General features: G+C 43.7%; 1 protein-coding gene across 1 annotated transcript in view; it reads right to left on the minus strand.

Moving 5' to 3' along the window:
• Nucleotides 1–554: 554 nt before the first annotated feature.
• nlk2 (nemo-like kinase, type 2) overlaps nt 555–21,790 on the minus strand; it is a 55,953-nt gene continuing 34,717 nt past the window's right edge. Inside the window, exons 5-11 of the mRNA XM_080890051.1 lie at nt 17,648–17,733; nt 8,778–8,987; nt 8,426–8,527; nt 3,758–3,844; nt 2,608–2,806; nt 1,891–1,984; nt 555–746 (exon numbers count right to left, since the gene is read on the minus strand). Of these exons, the coding sequence (XP_080746177.1) occupies nt 692–746; nt 1,891–1,984; nt 2,608–2,806; nt 3,758–3,844; nt 8,426–8,527; nt 8,778–8,987; nt 17,648–17,733 (833 nt within the window). The 3' untranslated portion in view covers nt 555–691. The remainder of the gene's footprint in view (nt 747–1,890; nt 1,985–2,607; nt 2,807–3,757; nt 3,845–8,425; nt 8,528–8,777; nt 8,988–17,647; nt 17,734–21,790) is intronic.

A 21,790-nucleotide genomic window follows, 5' to 3' on the forward strand; every position in this document is an offset into this window, starting at 1 on the left:
TATGCAGTGGGGCCACAAGGCGACATTTTTTTAATACAAATGATTAAAAATAAATAAAACAATAATGCTACAGAGAGCAAATTTGTAAAAATTCTAAAATATGGGAAATTTTCAGTTGCCCATAATAATAATGTTGCAGTTGATTGTCAGAATAAAAAGTGTGGTTGGAAATAATGCAGAAATGACAGAAATGACGGGTGCAAAGTAGCCTAGTTTTCTAAATTAATGAGATGGTGATTGCAGAATTTGTAAAATATACATTTTATATATAATTTGTGCACAAACACTATATATACACACACACACACACACACACACACACACACACACACACACACACATACATACATACATACATATATATATATATATATATATATATATATATATATATATATATATATATATATATATATATATATATATATATATATATATGATGTGTGTATGTTCTCAGTTTGTTTAGAAAAATTCTGTACAAAGCATTATACAGAGCTTTTCTGTCATTAATTTCCATAAAGCAATTATCAGTGGACCTTTCTTTGATTCCATTTTTCAGCATAAACCCAGCAGACCTGTGAGTCCTGCTCTCCAGTGAAATGCTACACAGATGATAGAAGACACTGAGACCCTTTCTTGTTCCCAGTTTAGCAGCTTGTCAGTCAGGAAAAATAACGACACAAAACAGTAGCTATTCCCACACCAGCGGAGATGGAGGCATTTCAGAGGGCTGAGCCACTGTGGAGCTGTTCAAAAAACAGGGCATTAAGTGAAAGGAGTTAATATTAGCAATATTTAGTTGAGAGTAAAACATTTGTTAGTTGGACACAAAGGTTTAATACCACCAACGTTAACTGCTAGAGTTAATGATAGTAGTGTACTACTTAGAGGAGCCACATGCATGCTAGTTCACAATGGCATGTTGCTGATCTTCTCAATAGGATGTCTGACTCTTTCCATGGTAAGTGGGGAAGGTTTACAAATTCAGACAGGCTTATCATCATTACTTTCTTTAGGCCTCATGTACAAACATTTGTGTTCATTCATCTGTAAAATGATGCGCAAAATATGGAATATGGCCACTAACCACGTGACATTAACTTATTTGCTGTTTTTTAAATGTGACAGTCATGGTGGCCTCACTGGAAATGGCTTATTACACCAGAAAAAGGTCTTTTACAGATTTTATGTGAGTGTGTGTGTATGTGTGTGTTCATCCAGGATTTTATGACATTGGCAGTGTGTTTGGGATCCTTGCCATACTAACAAAGAAGTCCTTGCCAATTAGGTGTTTCCAGATGGTAGTGTATGGTGGATCAAATGCTGATGGTACTTTTCTGTGGTCATAATTCAATTAAATTTGACAAGATCTCCAACAGCACAGGCTGATATGGAGCCCCAAACCATGACTAAGTCAGATTTCTGTAGACACTCACTGTATCTCTCTCCTGACATTCTCTGTGCATACTGATGACAATTTCAATTTCATTCACAAGACCTGTTATTCCTGATTTTAAGTCCAGTTCTTGTGTAATTTGGAATACTTTAGCCTTTTCTCCCTAAAATATCTCCTTGACTTGCATTTCTGTTGAAGATTAAGTGAACAACAGATGCATTTATCACGTCCTGTGTTGTTCCTGTATCATTCATCAAAATGCTCAGGTACAAGAACTGGCCTGAAAATGGGACAAAAAAGCAACCAATGTCCAGAGAAAACCTTTAGAAAGACCTTCAGCAAGTCTATAGGACTGTTGCTCAAGAAAAAAAAAGTCTGGCTCCCAGAAAGCAGGGTGGATCAAGACTTTGGCACAGTACAGTATCTGTAACTCATGTACACAATATTTAGTATTAGTGTGTGTTCATACTGCTAACAATTACAGAGTCTCCTACCTGATGAAGCTTTTGAAAGCAGCTGATTGAGGATTAATGCAGAGTGGTACTCTACTTCCCTTTTGCTGTTCCAAAATGAATTGATGGATAATTTCTGTAAGAGAAACACGCAATCATCATTCATTATTAATGATCCTAATGTAAAGCCATTGTGAAGTTTTTTTTAAATATATTTCCCATGCTTACATAAAGATCAGAATTATGTTTTCTTTTCTTTATTATCTTGCTGCAGTCTTGTTACCAATGTTACCACTCAGAAAAAAGAAAATCATTGCCTTAGCACTGGTATTGGAGTAGAAGAAATAAAACAGGATGCACAGAAGGCAAGGAGTTTCAACGTTTTATCCTGAAAGTCTAATATTTCAAGCTGTAGCAGCATGTCCCTCTTTATATTTGGGAATCTCTGAGCTCCTGCAATGATATCTCATCAAAATAGCAGTAAAGCAGCAAATTCAAGGTACACAACAAGCCCAAGGCTAGATTTGCACTATTGTAGAGTCTTTACAATACTGAGCACCTTGGTATTGCTGCGATTTGCTGCTATGCCAATAAAATTGAATTGATAATGATCTCCATTGTTAATATGACAGTTGGGTTCCCAAGTGTCTGTCAGTCCTATTAACTTATTTTCATCTATCAAAGCCAGGGCTGCAGGGTTTATTTTTGTTGATGTTTATGCGCCTTGCAAATAGAAACAAAAAGAGCAAACAAATTTACCTTTGACTTGTCTTACAGAGCTCAGATTCTTCTCAAAGCCATCATCAAACTTGGTGTTAGTGATGGGCTCAAAGTCACTGGTGTACACGCGACCCGAGGATGTGGTATAGCAGCATTTGCACATGCACGTGTGGTAGCGAAGTCGACCCTCGTCTAGATAAGGATGAGCCAGGGCATCTTTGGCTGAAATCCTCTTTGACTGGAGACCAGATACAAAAGTTAAATGTGTTAAATTTTAAACTGTTACTCTTCAAATACAGGCAAGAAACAATAAATAAAGGACTGGTGTGAAAATCACTGAATGGCCCTTTTAGAAAAGGCACAGATTAAACTGTCACATCCCTACTGGACTGTGAGAACACTAATACTACCTCTAATAGACTGACATGACCATATCATTATCTGAAAGCAGACTGTGTGTAGCCACAGTAACCTGGTTTCACCAGTGTCAAGGATGGGTTTGATGAAACTGGACAATGATAGAAATTACAGGATCAATGATGTCATGAACTCATTAAGGATGCTCCTGCCTTGAGAGCTCAAGTAACTGAAGTGGGCTTTCATTATTATGGTAAATGGTAAAAATGGTAAATGGCCTGTATTTATATAGCGCTTTACTAGTCCCTAAGGACCCCAAAGCGCTTTACATATCCAGTCATCCACCCATTCACACACTGGTGATGGCAAGCTACATTGCAGCCACAGCCACCCTGGGGCGCACTGACAGAGGCGAGGCTGCCGGACACTGGCGCCACCGGGCCCTCTGACCACCACCAGTAGGCAACGGGTGAAGTGTCTTGCCCAAGGACCCAACGACCGAGACTGTCCAAGCCGGGGCTCGAACCGGCAACCTTCCGATTACAAGGCGAACGCCCAACTCTTGAGCCACGATCGCCCCACATTATGGTTCAAACTATGTTTATTATTCCCATGTTATTGCTTCTGTTCATCTGGCCATAGCGTTTTCAGTACCAGTACCATACCAGACAGCAGATTTTCCCCAACCTGCAAGTTGAATCAACTTTTTGGGATTTCCTTACCTGAGTAATTGAGTATACATTAAGACATATGTGTATTATTGTACACAAGCTACTTAGTGAAAGGGATTCATTTACAAAACATAATGTAAATCTATATCAGAATGCCTCACCGGATCAAACACCAGCATCCTGCAGAGAAGGTGCACTGCTTCGTGGGTTGCTTGGCTGGACAGTGTGTACAGAACAGGAAGGGATGGCTGTAAACCAAACATCACACCATTTAGAATGTTGCCCTCTCTTTCAGCTTCTGGCACATCTTACATTCATATGTTTCTTACAAGTACAAGAGGAAGAAGTGAACAACAAGCCAACAGTACAATTTTAGATTTAACAGCAATGTTACAAATATATTTTCCAGTTTATCATCTATAGCAGGGGTCGGCAACCCTAGGCACGCGTGCCACAGTTGGCATGCGAAGGGTTAACTGATGGCACGGCCATAGCTGGACTGGCCATTGGGCATACCGGGCATTTGCTCAGTGGCCCGATGATTTTTTTTTTTTTGTAACGGTATAAACAATGAAAGGTGTTGGATTGGCCAGAAGCTGGCCGGTGTGTGAAAATAACTCAGTTGTTTGGTGGTGGCATCGCGGAGCTTCCACAGATTCGGTAAAATTAACAAGTGGTGGAGGCCAGCAGGTGGATGAGGGAGATCGGCGGCAGGACGAGGAGAGACCCGAGGCGGCCGCCGAGGAGAGACCTGCAGTCTATCTGGGTCAGATATAAACCAAGTTTAGGTTTAGTTTATTTTCGTTGTGCTGACTTTTTACAGTCAGTTACAATAACTCGTACTGCGTACTAGCTAGCATGAGTTTCTATACAGCTGGGTGGGTGCTATGTTACTGATAATGAACTTTATTTAATTCATAAGGTTAGTTAGTAGAGTTGCCAACCGTCCCGTAAAAAGACGGAATCCTCCCGCATTCAGAGAAATTATTACGCGTTTGGTGTTGAGCTGAGAGGGGACACAGTTTGTCCCGGACTTCAGCTAGAATGAAAAAGACACAAAGGTGGAGTTATTTTGTCTTTGCTGCACATCTGCCTCTTCTTCTCTCATTCTCTCCCCTCTCTCTCCTGTTGCTACTTCAATCATGAAACTGATCAATGATCAGCTTTTCTCTCTTGTTTGTTTATCGCCCACTTTGCACCAGAAAGAGGAAACCGCCGGATGTCGCACTAAACAACAGCAGCACGTTTAAGCTTGATCAGCTGTTGTTAGAATTTATTTAATATTAATTTCTAGTATCAGCTGGTTTTTTGTCCCAGTCCAGCCCTGGGCTCTACACGCAGTGAATTAATCTGAGAAGTTGCATCAAAAAATAAATGGCCGTGCCAGCGGTGCACATTGCCAGCGGTGCACATTGCCAGCGATGCACATCGCCGGCAATGTGCACCACTGGCGCGAGAATCCCCCGCCGCCCTCTCCTCCCTGTGCCGCAAGCAGCAGGCGCACCTCGCAAACGGAGGGCGCCCTTACTCCCAGCAAATGGGCGATAGAAAACCGATCGGTGCCTACGCCATTCCCGATATGCACTGGCATGATGTCGGGGCAGCATGAGTACGAGTAATTATTATTATTATTATTATTTTTTTCCGATGCCGTGATACTGCCCTGGGCAACTGCCCGTGTCGCCCATATCAAAAACCGCTACTGCTTCTGTAGCCCCATCCAATACTCTCTGGTATGCACCTAGTTGGTCAAGAGTTCATTCTACAGCAAGATAATGACCCAAAACACAAGTCCAGGCTATGTCAGAGCTACCTCAGAAAAAAAGAACAGGATGGTAAGTGCTACATCCACCTTGTAGAAACATTTGTATCATTAACTAAACCTGGAGTTCACAATAAAATTATTTCCAGATTAAAAACAGCATCCTGTGGTATAAAAATGACAGGACTGCTTCTGTTAAAGTGAAGTGGGAAAAAGTAGGCAATCTGACAATTACGGAGGAGTGTTGGGACCACATATGTAAAACTGCCTGTTTCTATTTAAAAACATATTAATAACCTATTAAAGCAAACTTAAACTGGCACTTTAAAGTGATCCACACTCACTATTGCCCTAATTAACTTAATTTCATCTAAATTTTCATCATAATGCATAAAAATATTCTGTGTACTTTTTTTTCTTGTTTTTCATTTTTACTGCCATGGAAACAGAGTGAATGCCAGTAGGAGGCAGATTGCTACCTACTGGGAGTCTGCACTTTCAATGTTATCCCTTGATAAAGGCAAAGAAGTGAGGCATTGCCTGCTAACTTTAGCCACCATTTCCCTGCTTTTTGGGTTCTCTCGTAGATCTGTATGTCCTCGTAGATATGCTTGCATAAACCAATGGATTATAACATCCATCTATCCAACCATCCATCCATTTTCTTCTGCTTATCCAGGGCCGGGTCGCGGCGGCAGTAGCCCAAGCAGAGAAGCCCAGACCTCCCTCTCCCCAGCCACCTCTTCCAGCTTGTCCAGGGGAACACCAAGTCATTCCCAGGCCAGCCAAGAGATATAATCTCTCCAGCGTGTCCTGGGTCTGCCCCGGGGCCTCCTCCTGGTGGGACATCCCTGGAAAACCTCACCCAAGAGCAATGTTCCCAAGGGCTGTTCGATATAACGATATATATCGGATGACGATATAAAAACATCTATCGTTTTTATTTTACGCTATCGTTTGTTTTGTGGTGTCGCAAAATAAACTGTTTACGGCAATATTTTTTCACCGTTTTGATGGTCACTGTAGTGGCTATATTAATTTCTTAAGTTCTCTCTTTCTCTTATATTTAATATAGCCACACTACGGACGGACAAGCGCCTGTTTTTATGCGTTGTCATTAGCAACAGCGATGGTAAAACCATTGCGTGTCCGCTTGTTTATTTTCCACATAAACCTTTCACAATAAAGCTCAAGATCCTGTTGAGACTTTTCAAAATAAACTGAATCACGTGAAAGAGCATGCAGAGTATTTACGGATGAGAAGCAAAAAAGAGCCGTCAGGTGCTAAAAAATAGACCTTAGACTCAAATGTTAGAACAGGCTTTTCCCTGCAGCACGCCGTGTAATAAATACTCACAAAGAAAACGGCGGCCGTTACAACTTATGTCTAAAAATGTATAGTTTCATGCATCGGTTAAAACACTCGCTCCAGGTTTTTGATTGGTTGACATGGTACATTTTTCCACCAATAGGAAAGGGTGGGGTAAGTTACCATAGTTATAAGCAGTAGTAGTATAAGTACTGATTAATAGTAGACACAATATAAGGAATAGTTATAGAAACCAAGGTTGCACGGAAGTAAGGTTGTCTTGAAATAAGCTGACCACTATTATTGCAAATATGGATAGGAACCTGAATGTGGTTAGTTACATATATATATGTTATGATATTTTAGATGATATTTATCGTATTCGCCCCAAAATTAGGCCGTTGAGAGGTGTGGTCTACTCAAAATACAGCTATCCACGCCCAGTGAATTTTGTAGTGATTTATTTCTAAGGATAGATACTAAATATTCCAATTCCAGTGAGTTCCAATATGCTTTTTTGGGCAGAAAAAGAAAAGGATGACTTCATTATTTAACTTTAGACAGAAATCATAATGGTGCCTTTTTTCCTTTTTGGGGGGGAATAGGACAGTCTGTATTTGTGAAATTTGCTGCAGGAGAAGCTGGATCCTTAGATGGTAAGAGATCAGTCAATAATGAAGGCAGTGCAGGACGGTGGTGTTGCCCTCACCACAACTGGACAAGCGAGATAACTAGTAGGATTTTGTACAGTTCCAGTTCATTTCAGACTTCCTAATGCTTGTTTTAATCAGTTATCATTACCATGGTATTAAATTCCTACTCATAACACAGAAACCGCCACAGGTATGTACTGGTAGTCACTAGTTTAAGTTTGTTTTAAAAGGTTATTAACATGGTTATTAATATGTTATTAAACAGGCAGGTTCGCATCGTGAAGCTATTTCCTGCTTATTACACAGAAACCTCCATAGTTGTTTCCAGGTAATAATCACATACTGTTTAAGTTAGCTTTAATAGGTTATTAATATGTTATTAAATAGAAACAGGCAGTTTTGCATTTTGCAGCTCTGTTTCCTGTTTATTAAACAGAAACTACTACAGGCAATTGAGTGGTAATAACTTATTAATTACCACATTATTACATTCTTGTTTCGGCCTTGTTACCCTGCTATTACCACTTCATTACAGAGCTGTGTTTCCACATTATTACCCCTTGTTTTTGGGCCCGTAGTATCCAATAAATAAATATCAGTGCATTACTTGGATATTAGGTGGTATTATTTGTTTGTTTGTTTGTTAATTTATTTCGAACATGTAAACAATATACAGGTACATTTAGTAAAGAAAATAAGAGAGATAAAAAAATACTATACAAAATTAAGTCAATACATTTCAATATTGCTTCTATTCTGATTCATTTACATTTCGAAAGGGAGCGGGAAGAAGTACACACTTATTTAATCCCATCCCATAACCCCAAATTAACACTGCATTGAGGAGTTCCAGACTAATAACAGGATAGCGTGTGGCTGTGAGTGCGCAGATTTGTGTGTTTATTGTGCACACATGAAATGGACCAACTTGTAATTGTGATTACAGGCTAGAAACCCTGTCCCTTTTGCAGTCAAGTCCATAGTGCTGTTTCTATGACAGGAGGAATTACAACAAAAAATAAAATTTAATTAACCTGATCTTTCAGTTTCATCTGTATTGTTTTGTCTTTTCACATAGAACAGATGCAAAAAAGCACTATTTGACCTGTTTGTGAGGTCCTCTGAGAATATGTGCACGAGCGCCTTCACATGCCGTCCTCATCGCCTCCATAGAAGGTGTCCCCAACAGGTCAGTGATTAAATCCAGCTACACAAAAGCACACACATCACAGTATAGTGAGACACAACAGTTTGTTGCATGACTGTTTTTCTTTTAAGGAGGAGGTTATTTAATCCTGGTGGTGACTGGTAATGATTCTGTTTTTAACATTTTAACACAAAAAAAGGGAAAAAAGAACACACTGTTACTTTTATGTATCAAAATCTTTCCAGACAAAAAATTTCTCATGCCTTGCAGATTATCTTTTGTCATCTTATTTAAATTAAGTAGCAACTACCTGCTGAATAGGACTTTGGGCTTGGAAGAGGATGCGTCGCCCTAGCAACTCAGCAAAGATGCAGCCTACAGACCAGATATCAATTGAGTTGGAGTAGTGGCGGCTCCCCATGAGGATTTCTGGAGCTCGGTAGTACTGTGTCACCACTTCCTGAGTCATGTGTCTTGATTCATCCGACTCCTCCACTCGGGCCAGGCCAAAATCACAGATCTGAAAGACAGCCATTCAGAGATTACTGCAGCTCTTTTTATCTTCTGATTTCTTTTTATTCATCTTTCTTCTGAAACCCATCAATCTTGCCAAGATTTCTTGTCTCCTCTCTGCCTCCCTCACCCACTGTGCTCCAGCATGTACAGTCATGGCCAAAAGATTTGAGAATAACACAAATAATGGTTTTCACAAAGTTTGCTGCTTCAGTTTTTATGAAGCAAAGTCCTTCTTTGCCACGAAAATGAACTTAATCGCCCAAAACCCATTTCAACTGCATTGCATCGCTGCCACAAAAGGACCTACTGAGATCATTTCAATAATCTTCTTGTTAACTCAAATAAGAAAGTTGATGAGCACAAGGCTGGAAATCATTATGATCATTATGTCATGCTGGTTGAGTTAGAACAGCTGACTGGATGTGTTAAAAGGAGGGTGATGCTTGAAATCATTGTCCTTCCTCTTAACCATGGTTACCTGCAAAGAAACGTGCAGCCATCATTATGTTACATAAAAAGGGCTCACATGCAAGGACGTTGTTGCTATTAAGATTGCACTTAAATCAGCAAGCTCACCAGTGCAGAGCTTGCTCAGGAATGGCAGCAGGCAGGTGTGAGTGCATCTGCACGCACAATGAGGTGAAGACCTTTGGAAGATGGCTTGGTGTCAAGAAGGGCAGTAAAGAAGCCACTTCTCTAAAAAAAAACCAAAACAAAAAAAAAACCCATCAGGGACAGACTGATATTCTGCAAAAAATACAGCAAGTGGACTGCTGAGGACTGGGGTAAAGTCATTTTCTTTGACAAAGCCTCTTTCCAATTGTTTGGGGCATCAAGAAGAAGGATTGTCCGCAGAAGAAAAGGTGAGTGCTACCATCAGTCTTGTCTCATGCCAACAGTGAAGCACACATTCATCTGTGGGGCTGCTTCTCATCCAAGGGAGTGGGCTCACTCACAATTTTGCCAAAAAACACAGCCATGAATAAAGAATGGTACCAAAACATCCTCCAACAGCAACTTCTTCCAACCATCCAAGAACAATTTGGTGGAGAACAATGCCTTTTCCAGCCTGATGGAGCACAGTGCCATAAGGCCAAAGTGATAACTAAGTGGCTTGGAGAACAAAATATTGAAATGTTGGGTTCATGGCCAGGAAACTCCACAGACCTCAATCCAATTGAGAGCTTGTGGTCAATCCTCAAGAGTCGGGTGGACAAACAAAAACCCACTTATTCTGACAAACTCCAAGCATTGATTATGAAAGAATGAGTTGGCATCAGTCAGGATTTGGCCCAGAAGTTGATTGATAGCATACAAAGGTGAATTGCAGAGGTCTGGAAAATAAGAGCTAACACTGCAAATATTGACTCTTTGTACGAACTTGATGTAATTGTCAATAAAAGCCTTTGAAACTTATGAAGTGTTTGTAATTATACTTAAGTACATCACAGATACAACTGACACAAAGATCTAAAAACACTGAAGCAGCAAACTTTGTGAAAACAAATATTTGTGTCATTCTCAAAACTTTTGGCCATGACTGTAGTTGTCATGGTCCTGGGTCGGTGACCCAGCGCTTTTAGTTATCATTTTCTAGTTTATGATGATGATGATTATTATTGTTTGAGTTCTGTGTGTTATATTTGGTCTGCCTTTGAGTCTGTCTCTGTCTATGGTGTCACCCCATCTGTTTGTGAATCTGTCTGTTTAGTTCAATGTCTTGTCTGGTTCCATGTGTCTGAGTTTCCTGTTTTATTGTGAAGGTTTGTGTCATATCGTTAGCTTCATAGCATAAGTGCCTAAGTCATTGACTTAGTCAAATGACTTAGGCAATTATGCTATGAAGCTAACGATATGTGAGTGTGCTCAGTTTACGTTTCCCCTGTCTCGTCAGCTGTGATTTCTCCCAGGTGTGTTCCCCTCCTGTCTCTCATCCCTTGATTACTGCCGTCTGTGTATTTAAGCCTTGTGTTTCTCTGTGTCAGTGTCGCGTCGTACCCTCAACTAGCTGTGTGTTCTGCTTCTATGTTCCTAGTGTTTGGTCTCCTGCTCCAGTTTAGTGTTTCTTTCCAGTGTTTCAGTCCTTGGTTCCTCTGTTCTGACTTTTGGTTTTCTTTTGGTGAGTTTAGTTTGTACGAGGTTTTTCCCAGCAATAAAGCTGCGCCTTAAGTTTCACTTCCGTGTCTGAGTTCTGCATTTTGGGTCCACCACTCCTGCTTGCCTGCCACACAGCGATTCATGACAGAACGACGCGACCAGTATGGATCCAGCAGACTCACTGAGGAAGCGCAGCTCAGCCTTTGACGGGACCCGGCTAGCGCTTGGAGGGCCTCCGTGCTGCCGTTCCTCACTAGCTGCTTACCCTTCGGTCCACTCACCTGCTTCTTCCCCCCGGATGCCCCGGTCTCACAGAAAACGCTCCCGCCGGTCCCGGGAGGATTACTATGAGACCGCGAGCAACCAGCTTACACCAGCTCAAGCTTTCTACAAGATGTTAGGGATCATTATAGTGCCACCCGACTCACCCAGCGTTTCCACTTCACAGCAGGAGCAGCCACAGCCGAGTCATTCCTTGTCACATTCTGCCAGTGCTGCTTCCTCTTCTACTTGGAAGCGGCGAACGTGCCGCCAGCACTCACGGCTCCGGCAGGAGCCTGGGACTCTTCTCGACCAACCGCCTAGGGTGAGTGACAAAGTCCCCCTACATTCGCCTTCTGTGTCGAGGGATAAACGTACCGTTTCCCCCAAGGCCGCTAACGTCAGCTTCATGAACTCTAGATCTTCTGTTCCTTCTGTTCCAGAAAATGACAGTATTCATTTTGAGAGCGATCGTTTCCACTTTGGTTCAAAAGACTGTGCTTCTGATGCTCCTTCGGACCCAGGAGTTAAGACTATTTCATCTGGAACTGTTTATTCTGGGGCTATGTCAGCTCAGTTAGCCGCCTGGCCCGAAGCTCAGTTAGCCGCCCGGCCCGAAGCTCTGTTAGCCGCCCGGCCCGAAGCTCTGTTAGCCGCCCGGCCCGAAGCTCAGTCGCCACCTCCACCACATTCAGCCTCGCTTCCCATAGCACAGTCACATCCACAGCCTGACTTACTACAAACCTTATTTCAATCCTTAGCCCAGTCAATAGCTCAGTTGGTAGAGGAATCATCAGCCTTATCGTCAGCTCGGTTTCCAACTTCACAACCATCATTTTCCCGACCTTTTCTTCAGTTGCCCTCAGCTCAGCCACCTATACAGCCATCATCTTCACCTACACCTCCGGTACAGCAAGCTATGTCTATCCAACCCTTACAGAACTGTTCCACAACCTTGAATCCTAATCAGAGAGACAAACCAAACAATATTGTTATCAGTCCTCAAAAGCTGGCCAGTTCTGAGACTGAGATTCACTCCAGGGCCTCCCCAGAGGCTGGGTTTCAGCCCCCAGCAGACTCTGGACCCCTGGCGGTTAAGAAGCCAGCTGAGGACCGCACCCGGCCGTTGCTGCCTGAGCAGACTCAATGCTCTGTGCAGCTGCAGTCTGCCATGTGTTTGCCAGAGGCCCGTGTGCCTGGTTCTGTTCTGTCCCTGCCAGAAGCCCGTGTGCCTGGTTCTGTTCTGTCCCTGCCAGAGGCCTGTGTGCCTTCTGGTTCCGATCTGTGCCTGCCAGAGGCCTGTGTGCCTGCTGGTTCTGTTCTGTCCCTGCCAGGGGCCCGTGTGCCTTCTGGTTCCGTTCTGTGCCTGCCAGAGGCCCGGGTGCCTGCTGGTTCCGATCTGTGCCTGCCAGAGGTCCCCGCGCCTGCTGGTTTTGTCCTGTGTGTTCCAGGGGCCCCTGTGCCCACTGGTCCTGAGACTGTTTTCGCTGGAGGGCCCGGGGAGCCCGTCCAGCCTCCTGCTTCGCCAGCTGGAGGGCCCGAGGAGCCCGTCCAGCCTCCTGCTTCGCCAGCTGGAGGGCCCGAGGAGCCCGTCCAGCCTCCTGCTTCGTCAGCTGGGGGGCCCGAGGAGCCCGTCCAGCGTCCTGCCTCGTTAGCTGGAGGGCCCGAGGAGCCCGTCCAGCCTCCTGCTTCGTCAGCTGGGGGGCCCGAGGAGCCCGTCCAGCGTCCTGCCTCGTTAGCTGGGGGGCCCGAGGAGCCCGTCCAGCCATCAGCTGCAGTCTTATCACCAGCTGCAGTCTCATCACCAGCTGCAGTCTCATCACCAGCTGCAGTCTCATCGCCTGCTGCAGCTTCATCGTCCTCGCCTGCTGCAGCTTCATCGTCCTCGCCTGCTGCAGCTTCATCGTCCTCGCCTGCTGCGGCCTCAGAGTCTTCGGCCTCACCTGGTCCGGTTTCAGCATCTGCTTCAGCATCCTCGTCTGGTCCAGCCTCTGTGTCTTCATCCTCGTCTGGTCCAGCCTCTGTGTCTTCATCCTCGTCTGGTCCAGCCTCTGTGTCTTCATCCTCGTCTGGTCCAGCCTCCTCATCAGCAGCTTCGCCTGGCCCGGCTTCAGCCTCCTCATCAGCTGCTGCCTCGCCTGGTCCAGCCTCTGCTTCTGCTTCAGCCTCGCCTGGTCCAGCCTCTGCTTCTGCTTCAGCCTCGTCTGGTCCAGCCTCTGCTTCTGCTTCAGCCTCGCCTGGTCCAGCCTCCGCATCAGCTTCCGCCTCGTCTGGTCCAGCCTCCGCATCAGCTTCCGCCTCGTCTGGTCCAGCCTCCGCTTCAGCTTCCGCCTCGTCTGGTCCAGCCTCCGCTTCAGCTTCCGCCTCGTCTGGTCCAGCCTCCGCTTCACCTGGGGCTGCAGGGGCCACGCAGCCTTCAGGTCCCCTACTACCACCTCCACATCGTCGGTCATCTGCCTGGCCGCTTGTTGGGCATCTCCGCCACCGTGGACGCCCTCCTGAACGCCCTCCTGAACGCCGCCACTGCCTTCCACGTGGCCGGCCTCCGGACTTGTTTCCACGCCGCTGTTGCCGTCCGCACGGTCGGCCCCCAGAACTGTTTCCACGCCGCTGTTGCCGTCCGCACGGTCGGCCCCCAGAACTGTTTCCACGCCGCTGTTGCCGTCCGCACGGTCGGCCCCCAGAACTGTTTCCACGCCACTGTCTACTGCGTGGCCGGCATCGGGACCGGCCCCGCTGCCATTCGCATGGTCGGCCTCCTGAACTTGACCATCTGGGCCTTTTTGGACTCTGTCCCTCCGTCCTGGGCCCCCTCCGCCCACCCTGGTCGGGTGCTTTTCTTTTTTGGTTTTGGTCCGTTTTTGTGTTTCTGCTGGGCTGTCTGGAGCCAGCCCTTGAGGGGGGGGGGGGGGTACTGTCATGGTCCTGGGTCGGTGACCCAGCGCTTTTAGTTATCATTTTCTAGTTTATGATGATGATGATTATTATTGTTTGAGTTCTGTGTGTTATATTTGGTCTGCCTTTGAGTCTGTCTCTGTCTATGGTGTCACCCCATCTGTTTGTGAATCTGTCTGTTTAGTTCAATGTCTTGTCTGGTTCCATGTGTCTGAGTTTCCTGTTTTATTGTGAAGGTTTGTGTCATATGTGAGTGTGCTCAGTTTACGTTTCCCCTGTCTCGTCAGCTGTGATTTCTCCCAGGTGTGTTCCCCTCCTGTCTCTCATCCCTTGATTACTGCCGTCTGTGTATTTAAGCCCTGTGTTTCTCTGTGTCAGTGTCGCGTCGTACCCTCAACTAGCTGTGTGTTCTGCTTCTATGTTCCTAGTGTTTGGTCTCCTGCTCCAGTTTAGTGTTTCTTTCCAGTGTTTCAGTCCTTGGTTCCTCTGTTCTGACTTTTGGTTTTCTTTTGGTGAGTTTAGTTTGTACGAGGTTTTTCCCAGCAATAAAGCTGCGCCTTAAGTTTCACTTCCGTGTCTGAGTTCTGCATTTTGGGTCCACCACTCCTGCTTGCCTGCCACACAGCGATTCATGACAGTAGTAGAGTTTCACTGATGTTTTGTTTCTCATGCATAAACATATAATTTCATAGTCTATGTGTGTATATTAATGGTTAACTTTTCTTATTTGGTCCCAAATAAATAATGACAGAAGATTACTTTTGAGGTTTGAAATCATACTTTTTTCTACCCTGAAAAGCACATGCAGTTTCTTCAAATACTCTCAGTTAACTTGTATCTTTGTAAACTGAATTGACAGTGAATAAACTCTAACATGTTAGAAACCCCTAACTAAGTTCCACTCTAAATAATTAACAATGACTGAGTGAAGATGGTGGACAGGACCTTTGCCATACACATTTTAATTCACTGGTAGCGATAGATGTGAGAAATGAAATAGAAACATGGAAACTTTGGAAAAAGTACACTAGGTTGAAGCCAGGAATAACACATCTCTTATTCGAAGAGATGTCTTCTGGCAAAGAAACGTGTATCTGGCAACTCAGTGCCAGGAACTGTAAACCAACAAAATTAGTAAGTGGGACAGAGAAAATCTAAACTTCCCAGTGCCAGAAAAGGGAACCCAAAAACGTTAAAAAAAAGAACTACAGAGAAAAAAGAGTCACTGCCATTTGACGGACAGAGGAAAATGAAACTGGCATCTTGCTGCAAGTATAAATGGAGAAAAGAAGAGCTAATGAGGAAGAAAAGAAATGATGGTGCTGGCAACTTTTGCCTTTTGCAGTAAGGGCTGGAAAGGTTCTCACTGCTCACAAATCAAAGCCCTAATCTTTAACTTTTTAAACAACCTCTGGAGACTGCAATGACTTGCAGTGAGTTAGCATTCCTGAAAAGTGTTTTGATGCATGCTCAACCAACCAGGTAAGTAAATCCCAAAAGGTTGATTCTGTTCATCTGGACGTAGCATTTGGGAGAACGTTTCGTCACAAGTAACTTCTTCAGTCTCAGCTGACTGCAGTTTCCCCAAATTTATAGACAGTACCTTTGCACAATGACTGAAACTAGCCCACTGATGAGCAATGGGCTGTGAGGTCAGTTCCTTGATCATTAATTTGCAAATTGTCATGATGGGGATTGGCTGCAATTACAGCATTGTAAGATGGTGAAAGATGTACCCTTAGGCTCCCTCCTTGATTCAAAGATGGTCTTTCCTTTTTCATGTAAATGGCATCCTTGACTCCCCACTCAATCCAGCGTTCCTCCCTGTCCAGGATGTGTACATCCTCATCACTGAAAGAGTGTCCACTGGCCTGTAAGTGTAAATAGACTGCCGAGTCCTTGCCTGATGAGTTACTTCTTCTGTGTTGTGCCATCCGCTTCGCCAGAGGTTGTTTGGTTTCCCCGATATACATCATGGCAAACCTCCTGGCACTTCACAGCATACTCTATATTACTCTGTGTCAGGGGACCCAATCCTTGGGGTGGACCAATTTTTAGCGCAGCGTGTTTTGAGGTTTAAAAGCCATGGAGCTCAATGATCAGTGGTCTTTGATATGGGCTTTGATCAGTGGTTGTTGAACAATGGTCATGACAACTTGGATATTAATGATCAAGGAACTGACTTCACAGCCCATTGTTCATTTAGTGGGCTAGTTTCAATCACTGTGCAAATATACTGTTTATAGGATTGGGGAAACCTGTAGTCAGCTGAGACTTAAGAAGTCTCAGCTGACTACAGGTCAGTGACGAAACGTTTCTCCCACTGAAAATGCTACATCCAGATGAACAGAATCAACCTTTTAGGATTCCTAAAAAGTCACTTCAGGAAGAGTGAAGATAAAGGAGAAAAAATGAAACCGAGAATGTTTGGGTAGCAGATAGAACTGTCCAACTTTATGGACTGCATGTAATTTTGATACCTTAAGTTTCTGTTCTCCTAGTGGTGAACAGGAACAGGAACTTAAGGTGGCATCTCTGTGGCAACCGGGTCATGGTCTTTGATAAAACCAGCGTTTCGTATAATAGGTCATTGTGAAGAAGATCTGTTGGAGCTTGAATTAAACTATCCTTATTTGAGGTAGACAAGGTTGTCTATGAAGAGACAACTGAAAAAGAATAGAATATGAGGAGGCAGCATTACTGCCTCACAGCAAGAAGGTGCTGCGTTCGAATTCATCATCTTTATGGTGTCTGCTTCTCTCCGGGTACTCTGGCTTCTTCCCAAAGTCTAGATACTTGCTGTAAGTGGGCTGGAAGATCCTGTGGTTCTTGCATCAGGAAAGAGCTGTGTGGTCCAAGTTCTACTTTGTTTTTCCCTCTGGTCTGTTCTTTTAGGCATCAACTGGGCGATCGTGGCTCAAGAGTTGGGAATTCGCCTTGTAATCGGAAGGTTGCCGGTTCGAGCCCTGGCTTGGGCAGTCTCGGTCGTTGTGTCCTTGGGCAAGACACTTCACCCGTTGCCTACTGGTGGTGGTCAGAGGGCCCGGTGGCGCCAGTGTTCGGCAGCCTCGCCTCTGTCAGTTTGCCCCAGGGTGGCTGTGGCTACAATGTAGCTTGCCATCACCAGTGTGTGAATGGGTGGATGAATGGATGTGTAAAGCACTTTGGGGTCCTTAGGGACTAGTAAAGCGCTATACAAATACAGGCCATTTACCATTTTATTTTTACCATCAACTGTGATCTGTTTTTTGGATTTTTTTTTTCATTCCTCTACAAACATCATCATCTATACTGTCAATAAATATTCATAGTTTTTATTTCTTTATCTGTCACATGCCTGTCATACAACTCACATAAAGAATCCTTGCCATAGAGATAGGGTTAGGATTAATGCTTGCCTGTCCCACACACCTTGAGCACACAGTTGCTGTTGACTAGGAGGTTGCCAGGTTTGATGTCTCGATGTAGAATTCCAGCAGAGTGAAGGTACTTAAGTCCTGGTGATGGTGGAGTAGAAACAGACAAATTCATGAATCATGATATCACTTGTGCAAACAAGCTGAGCTACATGTTCTTACACAGAAATTCACAGGTATCTGCTCATTTACAAATAAGGATGTTTGATATTTAAAAAAATTATACAGTGTTAAAATATCAAAATTGTTACCACAACAGTTTCATGTAAAAAAATCAATCAATTCCTAACTGGCTGCCTCAGAATCAGCTGGGGGTTTTTTTCCCTTAAATTAGTTTAGTATATTTAAACCTAGCAAAAGTTTTCTTTAGTTTAATAGAAAAAAAAAAGAATACTGTAATCATACATACAGTATATTTTAATGTATAATGATCTTTCAGCCATGTTGGCCTGCCATCTTGAATATAGTGGTTGAGATGGATTTTGTTATTCCATCATGTTTTATGTGGCTAAAGACTGACCACACGTGTATCATGCCAAGAGCCAAAGAGAAAAGAAATTGTAAGCATTCACGTGCATGGAGGCAAATTTTAACTTGTGCCTACACCTTCAGATTCAAGACATGAAGGATCATACCTATGTTTTATCATCTGAGAAGGTGTCCCCTTAACCGTAGAAGCACACACACACACACAGACACACTTGACTTTCCTATTTTTGTGGGGAGTTTAAAACTCTTCTTAAAACATATTTATTTGCTTAAGCCTTTGGTACTTTTTAAAAGGTTGAATCAATTTTTTTCCTATTTTTCCAATTCTCTATTTTTAACATGTTTGATATTATTTTCTGTTTATGCTTCTTGTATATGTACACTTTGTGAAGCCTGGCTTTATTTTAAAGTGCTTTATAAATAAAGGTGCTATGGTATGGTATATGTCAGGGGTGTCCAACTCCAGGCCTCAAGGGCCGGTGTCCTACAGGTTTTAGATATCACCCTGGGCCAACACAAATGAAACAAAGGATTAGTTCATTATATCTTGAGAACTTCAAGACACGCTGAAGAGGTAATTTAGCCATTTAAATCAGCTGTGTTGGATCAAGGACGCATCTAAAACCTGCGGGACACTGGCCCTTGCTTAAAGCAAAGAAGAAATTGCAAGCAGAAAGTATCAAAGCACTCACACAAATTTATACTCCAATGCATGCATCGGAGAGCAACCTGGGGTTATCCAGCTAATTAGGTTGCTTTTGAAGGTAACATTGCAATATTTATCCAATTGAATTGAGGTTTGCAAATGTGAAAAGAGTTAAGGCACTGATATGGTGATAAGGCACTGCATGAATGACATTATGATTGGGAGATGAGCTAATAGATGAAAGTTTGAACCTAGATTTGCCTTAGTCAGTGGCAAAGGCATGCTCATCATCCTCTCGAAGATTATCACTGTGAAAGAGCAAAAGTAATGCTGACTTTGTTCTGAGTATGTTAATTAGATAAGTATAATTCAACTGATATGATTTTTTGATGATTATTATCATTATTATTGTTATTCTCATTATTGTCATTATTATTAGATTCTGCTTATACTTGCCTCCTGTTAAATTGGATTTAAAAATATATCCTGCATTCAAAAAAGTCTAAAATGTGGACATTGCCACATTGCCTCATTTACAGTTCCACAAAGGTAAAAATACAAATGTACCCATGATATGGTCCAATCGAATTTTTTGATGTATAATTATTTTTGGAACACCTGACTGTGGGGGAACAGTGACTTAACTTCTGAATCCAGATCTGAGGACTGAGGTGAGTAAGAGTTTTGGGGGACTCACTTCAGTCCTGAAGGATAGTTTTGGAGTGAGCAGGAGTAGACTGGGAACTGTTGCTTGTGGGTGATATTCTGGGCGTGAAGTTTGAAATTTCAAGGCTATAGTGAAGTATTGTTTTCAGTTCAGTTAAATTCATTTTTTTTAATATAACACCAAATCACAACAACAGTTGCCTCAAGGCACTTTATATTAAGTTAAGTTAAATACCCTACAATAATACAAAGAAAACAGAGAAATCCCCAACAATGACTCCCTATAAGCAAGCACTTTGGTGACAGTGGGAAGGAAAAACCCACTGAAGCCACCCTAAACCCTAACCAGTTGGGGGTGAGCGGATGAAGACAGGATAAAAGACATGATGTGGAAGAGAGCCAGATATTAATAATAACTAATGATAAAATGCAAAGAGCTATAAACACATAGTGAGTGAAAAAGGTGACTGAAGAAGAAACACTCAGTGGATTATGGAAATCCCCCAGCAGCCTACACCTATTGCAGCATAATTAAGGGAAGACTCAGGGTTACCTGTTCCAGCCCCTAACTATATGATTTAGCAAAAAAGAAAGTTTTAAGCCTAATCTTATTAGTAGAGAGGGTGCCTGTCTTCTGAATCCAAACTGGAAGCTGGTTCCACAGAAGAGGGGCCTGAAAACTGAAGGCTCTGGCTCCCATTGTACTTTTAAATACTCTAGGAACAAGTAAGGCCGCAGTCGGAGAGTGAAGTGCTCTAATAGGTACCATATGGTACTATAGGGTTCTTAAGATAAGATGTGGCCTGACTGTTTAAGACCCTGTATGTGAGGAACAGGATTTTAAATTAGATTTCGGATTTAACAGAGAGCCAATGAAGAGATGCCAATATACGAGAGATATGCTCTCTCTTTCTAGTCCCTGTCAGTACTCTTGCTGCAGCATTTAATTGCCAATTAATTTAAGGCAGGGATTTTTTAGGACATCCCAATAATAATGAAGTACAGTAGTCAAGCCTAGAAGTAATAAATGAATGAACAAGCCTTTCCGCACCACTCTATGATATGATGTTTCTAATTTTAAAGATATTCCGCAAATGGAAGAAAGCAGTCCTACATATCTGCTGAATATGCGCATACATACAACAGCCAGACACTTTTCAACCTAAATAACCTAGTTGACGACATCCAGGAGGGGCTGCGGGAAACGCTGCGTGAACTCGGCTTGCTCCACGAACCAGGCCTCGAAGCCTCGGCGTTGCCTGATGCCGGCGGACGGAGGTGGAGACATCGGAAGCGTTGCGCGAGGAAGCGGAAGCGCGGCAAGCGGGCGGGAGTCTGTGCTAGGCTAAAAACAAACCCTAGCCGGCCGGCTCTACCGTCCATCATCTTATCCAACGTCTGCTCCCTGGATAACAAACTGGATTACATCCGACTCCAGCAGGCCACACAGCGTGAGATTAGAGACTGCTGTGTCTTTGTTTTCACGGAAACATGGCTCAGCGAAAGAGTACCGGACGCCGCTATTCAGCTAAACGGGCTGGCCTCGTTTCGCGCCGACAGAAATGCAGCTCTGTGCGGTAAGACTCGCGGTGGCGGCTTGTGTGTTTACATCAACGAGAAATGGTGCAAGAACTCTGTGCTAGTCTCTAGTTATTGCTCATCGCTGGTGGAGTTTGTGACTGTTAGATGCAGACCTTTTTACTTACCACGGGAATTCACCACTGTTTTCATTATCGGAGTGTACATTCCACCTAGCGCTAATGCTAAGGAAGCGCTATGGGAATTGTATACAAAGATCAGTGAACTGCAAAATACACACCCGGATGGACTGTTTATTGTTGCTGAGGACTTCAACCATGCAAATCTCAAGTCAGTGCTTCCTAGATTCCATCAGTATGTGGACTTTGCAACGAGGGGAGAAAACACGCTGGATCTTGTTTACACAAACATCCCCGGCGCATATCGGGCAGAGCCCCGCCCCCACCTCGGCTACTCAGACCACATCTCTGTTATGCTAATTCCAGCATACAGACCACTCGTCAGGCGATCAAAACCGGTTCTGAAGCAGGTGAAAACCTGGCCAGCAGGAGCCATCTCTGCTCTTCAGGACTGTTTTGAGAGCACTGACTCGAACATGTTTAGAGAGGCTGAAACTTACGGCGACTTCACTGACTTGGAGGAGTACACATCATCAGTGTCCAGCTATATCAACAAGTGCACCGATGACGTCACTGTCTCCAAGATCATCATCTCACGACCCAACCAGAAACCGTGGATTACTGCGGAAGTGCGTGCACTTCTAAGGACCCGAGACTCTGCCTTCAAAGAGGGAGATAA

This window comes from Rhamphochromis sp. 'chilingali' (assembly GCF_963969265.1).
Source record: "Rhamphochromis sp. 'chilingali' genome assembly, chromosome: 8".
Lineage (NCBI taxonomy): Eukaryota > Metazoa > Chordata > Actinopteri > Cichliformes > Cichlidae > Rhamphochromis > Rhamphochromis sp. 'chilingali'.